Source organism: Pyrgilauda ruficollis, unplaced genomic scaffold, assembly GCF_017590135.1.
Source record: "Pyrgilauda ruficollis isolate IOZ18807 unplaced genomic scaffold, ASM1759013v1 scaffold47, whole genome shotgun sequence".
Taxonomy (NCBI): Eukaryota; Metazoa; Chordata; class Aves; order Passeriformes; family Passeridae; genus Pyrgilauda; species Pyrgilauda ruficollis.
Window position 1 is genome coordinate 3,346,237 of NW_024526266.1, and position 7,804 is coordinate 3,354,040.

Sequence of the window (7,804 nt, forward strand, 5' to 3'; positions counted from 1 at the left end):
TCATCTGTCCTGACACACTCTTCACATTTAAGACACATAAAAGTGAGGCAGCATAAATAAAAAGGATTTGGCGTCCACAAATGTGTGTGTTGGGAATATGAATGTAGGGCAGGCACAAAACACCAATAATGCAATTTTAATAGGAATCATATAGTGTAAGGAAGTGGGTGATTCAATTAGTTTTTTGCCTTCTCCTTGAGGATTACAGCTGATTTTTGTGTGTGTGTGTGCTGGAAGAACTCATCAAGGCTGATGGGAAAGGTTTAGAATGCAGAGTTTAATGAAATCATGTGAAAGAGAAACATGTGAAAGAGAAATCAGAAAACATTTCAATATCTCAGTATTAAGAGAAAAAAAATCAAAACGTGTGGAAGTTGATGGAGCAAAGTGTGTTTGTCTGAGGACCAACAGAGCAAGATCTCTGAATTTTGTTGTTATTTTATGCTAGAAGGGAAACCCTGACAGAGTGTTCTGTGTTATCAAAGCCAGAAGGGAAGTTTGGGGCTGTGCTGATGGATTTGATGAGTGTGTGGATGCTTTCCCAGTCCAAGTGTGGGGTGTGTCCACGCTGGTTTTGTTACCCTGCACAGAATCCTTCTCTGTCTCATCTCAGCCCAACAACAGCAGCCTCGAGGCCCTGCCCGGTGCTGCCCGGGGTCTTTGATCTCACCCACGAGGCATCGTTTGCACTGCATTATTTACCACCACTGAAGTATTTTCAATTAAACTGGCAGATTAAATACTAACTTTGCCTGGCAGATAATGAAATTCTTGTTTCTTTCCCGAGGAAGCCGGCGTGAAAGAAGCACAGGAATTTGCACTGCCTGAGAGTTTCCACGTTTCCTAACAAGTGAGCACTGTGTGATACCACAGGTGGGAGGCAGGCTTGCTTTCTGGTGCTGACAGTTGTCACAAAGGTGAGGAACACCCAGGTGATGCCACAGAAGCCTCCCAAAGAGTGGGAAGCTGGAGCTGATGGAAGATTCCTCACCACGCCTTAGGTGCATCCTGTGAGACCTTCAGTCCAACAGGAAACCCATACGGAACTGCAGTGCCAAGAAGAGGAGACCTAAAAATTTCCTACCAAAAGTGTGGTTGAATCAACCCACAAAGCCTGACCTGCAGCGTGGAGATGAATGTTGAGAATTCTTTTCCTCTGAACACTCTGAGAAACCTCAAGGGAGGATAAGTGGAGATGAGGAAAACATCATTTTTATTGATGCTTTTGAAGAGGAGAACGTGGACTTGGGCCTTTTCCTCCATGATCCCTCAGAGGAAGGACACTGCTGGCACTACACCATTCCTTGGTGGTTGTGATAAACCACAATTTGGAATTTTTAAACACTGGCCATTCATCAACTTGGCCCCACACAAAACATGCTTGGCTGTGAGGATGTGGATGCATGTGCTTATGTATTCCTAGAGTTTTCCTTATGAAAAAGGGGAGGGGGTGTGTATTTGTCTTCTATGAGGGATGTGGAAGGGCTGTGTGATCCTGTGCATCCTGGGTCTAGGTGGGAGATAGCCTTTACCCTGCCCAGCTAAGTAAGATACATCTAAGCATTTAAATTCTGAAAAAAAAAATACAGTAAAAACAACAGAAATCTTCTGAGTTGTGTTGTTTTTTTTCCTAGTTTGGGAAAGTTGGAATGACAGTTCTTCCCCTGCAAGGTTTGCCACTCCAAGCAGAGTGTGGGCTCCTCATGGATTCAAGGACTGCCATTAAAGGATTGTTGCAAACTTAATTTTGAAGTGCCTCATCAGAAGGAACTGAACTGCCACTTACTGTGCTCTCAGAAGGAACTTGCTTTTCCATGTAGAAGGAGTAGGTACATTTCTTTTCCTCACCCTCAACTCCCAGTAGAACAATTTCTGGTTTCATGTCTATTTTTAGCAAGATCTGTGCAATCACAAAAATAATACAGAGCTAGGAGCATTCTTCTATACCATATCTGCATGTTGGCAGTGTACACTCTTGTTGATTTGTCATTTCAGTTCTGTATATGCTGCTAATTGTGGAGCCCATTCCCCAAAGCTGGAGGAGTTTTGGTAGGAAAAGGCAGTGCAAAGCTTCCCAAAAAAAAGCTGGAGCAATCTCCATGAGGTTACACAGAGATGTTGGAGAGTGGTTTCAGCTGTGGACCATGATCCTGCTGTGGCTTTGGCAAAGGCAGGTGGGATCCTTGGATGTTTGGGCAAAGGAGTTCCCAAGGAACTGGTGCCGCTGTGCAAGGCCCCAGTGAGGCGTCGCTGAAGGTGCTGAATGTCCTTTTGGGTGCAAAGACTTTTCTAGTAGGAAGTGGGACACAATCCTGGGAGGTGGATTGATCTCTCCTGACAGGGGCAGAGCCCCTTTCTTCCGACAAAGCAGGGCCTGAGAGGGAATCAATCCCTGCCAGACTCCTGCAGGAAGATGGATGCAGAGTTATTGTCATGGTGGGGGGCACAGGGGACACTCCATGAGTGGCTCTGAGCTGGAGCAGAGGGACAGGAAGGGCACTGAACCTCTTGGGGCAAGTCCAGAGGAGCATACCAAGGTGGACAGAACGCCTCTGCTATGAGGAAAGGCCAAGAGACTGGGAGTGTTCAGCTTTTGGGGTGACCTAATTGTGGCCTTCAGTACCCAAAGGGAGCCTACATGAAAGGTGGGGCAAGACTATTTGCAAGAGCTGGAGTGACAGGACAAGGGAGAATGGGTTCAAATTGAAAGAGAGTGGGTTTAGATTAGATATTGAGAGATATTTTTTTTCCCTGTGAGGGTGGTGAGGCGCTGGCACAGGCTGCCCAGAGAAGCTGTGGTTGCTCCTGGATCCCAAGGCCAGGTTGGATGGGGCTCGGAGCACCCTGGTCTAGAGGAAGGTGTCCTTGCCCGCGGCAGGGGGCTGGAACGAGACGACATTCGAGGTCCCTTCCAAGCCATACCATTCCATGACTCCATGAACAGGCTCCTGGAGCACCGGGATCCCCCGAGCCGCGGCGGTGGGAAGGGCCCGGCCGCGGAGCCGGGCGGGGAGCGATGGCCGGGGACGGGACGCGGTGGCCGGGGAGGGGACGCGGTGTCCGGTCCCGCCCCGCTGCTGGCAGCTCCAGCGCGGCCGAGCCGCCACTGCGCCGGTGCCGCTGCCGCGGGCTCCGCGCCGGCGCGGGGGATGCGCGGGGGATGCGCGGGGGATGCGCGGGGGATGCTCGGGGCCGCACCGGGACCCGCAGCGCCCAGGTAGGGCGGGAGAACAGGGAACGGGAAAAGTTGGGGGGNGAGAACGGGGAGCGGGAAAATTGGGGGGGGGGGGGTCATGCTGCCTGGAACAACAGCAACAACAAAAAAAATTCTTCTTTTTTATTATATATACATATATATGTATGTGTATGTATTTATTGTTGATATTATTGTTTTTCAGCCCACGCCGTGGTTTCCACACCGCCCCCCTCCCTTCTGCAGGAAATGGGTAGCCGTGGTTATGGAGTTCTCTTAAGCCAAGCAGCGCCAGCATCCCTTGGAAAGTTTTCCCGCCCCAAAGGCATCGGCAGCTCAGCTGGAGGGCAGGAGGTGAGGAATACTGCTGTTAGCAGCTCCTTATTAAATTGTCCGGAATGGCTGGAGTGGGGGTGAGTCGAACCACGCTGTTCCAGGCAGTGACTAATGAGGACTAATCCAGATTGTTTTCCATGTCTCCAGCAGAAGAAAGCGTGGCTTGTGCTCTTGATGGAGCCAGCCTTTCTGGAATGTGAATACGAGCTTTCACTTAATGCACATTGCTGTACTGCCTTGATCACTGCATTTGATAAGCCTGCTGAAACTAAATAGGCAAGTTTTACATTTATGTACATGTGGAAATACAGAAATATTTATGTTTTTACATATATGTGTTCATTAATATGTATGCTTATATTCAGATGTCTTATCTCACCTTCCAGTAGTTGAAGGGATTTTACAGAAAAGAAGGAGAGCAACATTTTACAGAGAGAGAACAAAGGGAAACATGTTGAAACTAAAAGAGGAGAGATTTAGATTAGTTATTAGGAAGAAATTCTTTACTGTGAAGGTGGTGAGGACCTGGCACAGGGTGCCCAGTGAAGCTGTGGCTGCCACATCCCTGGAAGTGTTCAAGGCCAGTTTGGATAGGGCTTGGAGCAACCTCGTCTAGTGGAAGGTGTCCTGCCCATGGCAGGGGGTTGGAATGAAATGGTCTTTGAGGTCCCTGCCAACCCAAACCATTCTGGGATACTGTAACTTCTCATCTTTAGAAAAATTTAAAATTGGAATTGTCAATTTATATTTGGTAGTGCAGGCTGGCTGATGATAGTGGATTTAACTTTATTGAACATGGTCTGCGTTTTATGTGCTGAATATGTATTTTCTACTTATCTAATAGTAGATGATTCTGTTTCTTCTGCATATCTAATCATCTCTTCCTTTCTTTGAATCAGAAAGATACCTTCACTGTTCTAAATTTATAATATCAGAAGAATCACTGGTGAAACAGGTGGTTTATTTTCTAGGGAGGACTGTCAGAAGAGCTGAGAATGGACTTACCATGAAAGACACAAAGCTCTGGGTGATGATGAGCTGCAGATGAACACAGTGTTTGCTTCAGAGGATGGATGTGAGTGAGAATAACATTTGTGACACAGGGGGGAAGAATTCAATTTATCCCAGAAAGGCCACAAAGCAGGTGGGCCACAGCTGCAGGCCACAGAAGGAGGTGGACATGAATTACTCCTGCAGTCCTCCTGGAAACTCTGCTGGAGCTGCGGGAAAGCAGGAGCTTCCCGCAGACCTGCGGTGTGGAGGCAAAGAAACCTGTGACACCTACTGCCAGAAACAAGGTGAGAGCCCAGCTGGGGAGTTTCCCCCCTCCAGCACCAGCTTCCACCTGCAGAGAGAAGATGAGGATTTAGATCACTGTTCCTCTGAGCACCCCAGGAAACCACGGACGATAACGAAACTCCGTGAGGACAACGGAAGCGCCGCTCTTGGAGATGCGCTTGGTGAGGAGCTGGAGCGCGTCCCCGAGGAAGCTCTGCCCTATCGATGCAAGAAGTGTGGCTCCTCCTTCCACGGCATGAGCGAGCTGCAGGAGCACAGGCGAGCTCACCTGCTGGAGAACTCCTACCGCTGTCCCATCTGCTCCAAAGGCTTCTCCCGCGCCGCCAACCTGCGCATGCACAAGCTCATCCATTCCAGCGAGAGGCCGCACAAGTGCCCGGAGTGTGACAAGGGCTTCATCCGCACGGCCGACGTCTGGAGGCACCTGCGCAACGTGCACAAGATCGAGCGCTCCATGGTGATCCTGGCCAGCGGCATGGCCAGGAACCCCTGGTCCGTGGTGCACCACGGCCAGCAGCACAATGTTGAGTGCCCAGATCAGGCTTGTCTTGCAAACCCAAAGCCTCAGGAGGATGACTTCAAACCTTACGCCTGCCCGACGTGTGGTAAAAGCTTCGATAAGCCCAACCTGCTGTCCAAGCACAAGGTGATCCACCGGGAGGACAAGCCCTACAAGTGTCAGGAGTGTGGCATGGCGTTTGTGCAGCTGCTCAGGCTCAAGAGACACCAGCAGACTCACTCTGGGGCACGGCCCTTCTACTGTGAGGAATGTGGAGGGACCTTCACCCGGCTGGCATCGCTGCAGCGCCATCACCGCATCCACACCGGAGAGAAGCCCTACTCCTGTAATTTCTGTGGCCATTCCTTCACCGAGTCAGGAACCCTACGGAGGCACGAGCGCACACACAAGTTGGACAAACCTTAATTTGGGGTCTCTGTGGTTGTGTTGTACCTGAATGAAGTCTGCTCGGCTGGGCTGGAAAAGCACCCTGTGGTGTGTGCTCTGCGCAGTCCAGACCCACTGCCCAGCAGTGGCTGATGCAGCAATGCTGCATCACAGGGAGCTCTGGAACTTGTACTGAGAAGGATTGCACTGCCTGGCTTTAAACTGCTTTGTATGAGAAAATAACCTAATTACCCCTGAGTAATGAATTGGGAGACTTGAGGAGACTGAAACCACTCGCATGTGCTTGCTCTGTCTCTGCTGGACTGGCGATGCATCCGCTCGAGCTTTGTGCAGGATCCGCAAGCAGAGGCCGGGAGAATTCACTAGATAAATTGGCCCTGCCCTCATGAGTGTGATGCCTCTTTGGGTTTGGAGATCTTTTAACTCGCTAACTTAGAACAGTCCAGAGTTGCCCCTCTTTCCTTGTATTTTGCTGAGTTTTTCTTTCTGTTACACTTCTTTTTATTTGGAAGGGGAAGTATCATGTTGGTTGTTAAAAAAACCCAAAAAACAAACTCCACTTACAAACCAGTTCCTTAATAAACACAACAGTTACCAGCTGTATTTCAGAATGTTTCTATCTGAGAGAGTACCAATACTTTATGCACTTCTGAGTGATGGGTTGAATGTCTGTTAATAATGGGGAAAGCTTCATTTTGGCTATGGTGGTGCATGCTCTTGGAGTGACACTTGTGTCTCTGATGGTAACACGCACACTAAATCTAACCAGCTGAGTATTGTGGAAGGAAATGTTTGAGGACACAAAATTCAAAGAGCAAAAGACCAAATTGAAGCCACTTTTGCTACTCATTGCACAAGAACCTTCTTCATTTAAATGTTTTCACACATAGGGAAGCTTCCTATAACAAAAGCAAGTTCTGTGATGTGTCCAAGTACTGCCCAAAGTGTCTGTTAGACTCTTCACTTTGATTTAGATTCAAATGGTTAGTGAAGAAAAATTTCCTTAGGAATTAGCCTGGCAGACTTGGGCAGGTGTTGACAAATCCTCCGAGGCTGTAACTTCCAAGAGGTGTGTAATGCCTCAGTGTCAGCAATGGGGCTTTAACTTTGAAACTTAATAATGGCTTTAAATCTGCTGTTAAGCACTGTGGTAGAAGCATCCAGTTTGTCCTGAAGTTGCAGCCTGAATTTCTTTTCCATGTCAGAAGGTTTTGCTTCCTTGCTTCCTTTTTTCTTACCAGCTGCCATAAATTCATTCATTTCTTTCTAGGGCTTTCTGCCTTTTCAGTGGAAGGTTGTGTAGCAGAATGAAGGTAAAGCTCCAGGGTAATGTACCTTTGCATTTATTACCAGGTTATTTAATAAAAAGTACTGATTGTGCTGTTTGTTTCCATATTTTATAGAATAAAAAGGGACGTTGGCAGCTCAGCATCTCCCATCTGTGCAGCAGCTGAGGTGTCACACAGCAGGTCCTGTCGTGTTTGATGTCAGGTTCTTGGCTCAGATCAAGATTCACCACTGTTCACAGCAAAACTTTAGCTTGATTATAAATGGGAGATTAATTGGTGTCACTAATGGATCATTTCCATTTCATTCCTCAAAGAAATCTCCAGATGAGGGAACCGATGTGCATCCTGCCCCTGAGGGATGTGTTCTGTGGTCTGTGTGTGTTTGTAATCAGGGATGGCTGGGCCCTGAGTGAGATTTCTCCAACATCCCCTCTGCAGGAAGCTCCAGTTCGGTTTTAGGTTTGCAAAGGCCTTTGATGGGGCCCCTTAGCAACAGCTCAGTCTTATCTGAAGGCTGTTCAGCCTCTCAGAGAGGAAAGATCTTTGCATGAAAACAATCCTGGCTGGCTGTGGGTGAGTGATCTGCAGAGGGAAGTCACCAGTGGTGCTCTGTGGGGACCGTGCTGTTCAGCACCATCTGAGGTGACCTGGAGAGAGGGCAGACAGCAAAGTGACAAAGCTGTTCCAGAGGCTATCTTGCATTGTTTCCACACTCATTTTCTAATCCCATTTTGAAGTTATCAGCTACAATCTTTCCTGTTCATCATCCTGCTTTTCCTT

The 7,804-nt window shown here is 48.4% G+C and overlaps 1 protein-coding gene across 1 annotated transcript; it reads left to right on the forward strand.

Annotated features, from left to right (window-relative positions):
* Nucleotides 1-2,413: 2,413 nt before the first annotated feature.
* Nucleotides 2,414-6,066, forward strand: ZNF648 (zinc finger protein 648). The gene is made up of 2 exons (XM_041479078.1): nt 2,414-2,424; nt 4,598-6,066. The coding sequence occupies exons 1-2, from the start codon at nt 2,414-2,416 to the stop codon at nt 5,751-5,753; spliced, it is 1,167 nt and encodes a 388-aa protein (XP_041335012.1). The 3' UTR covers nt 5,754-6,066.
* Nucleotides 6,067-7,804: the final 1,738 nt, after the last annotated feature.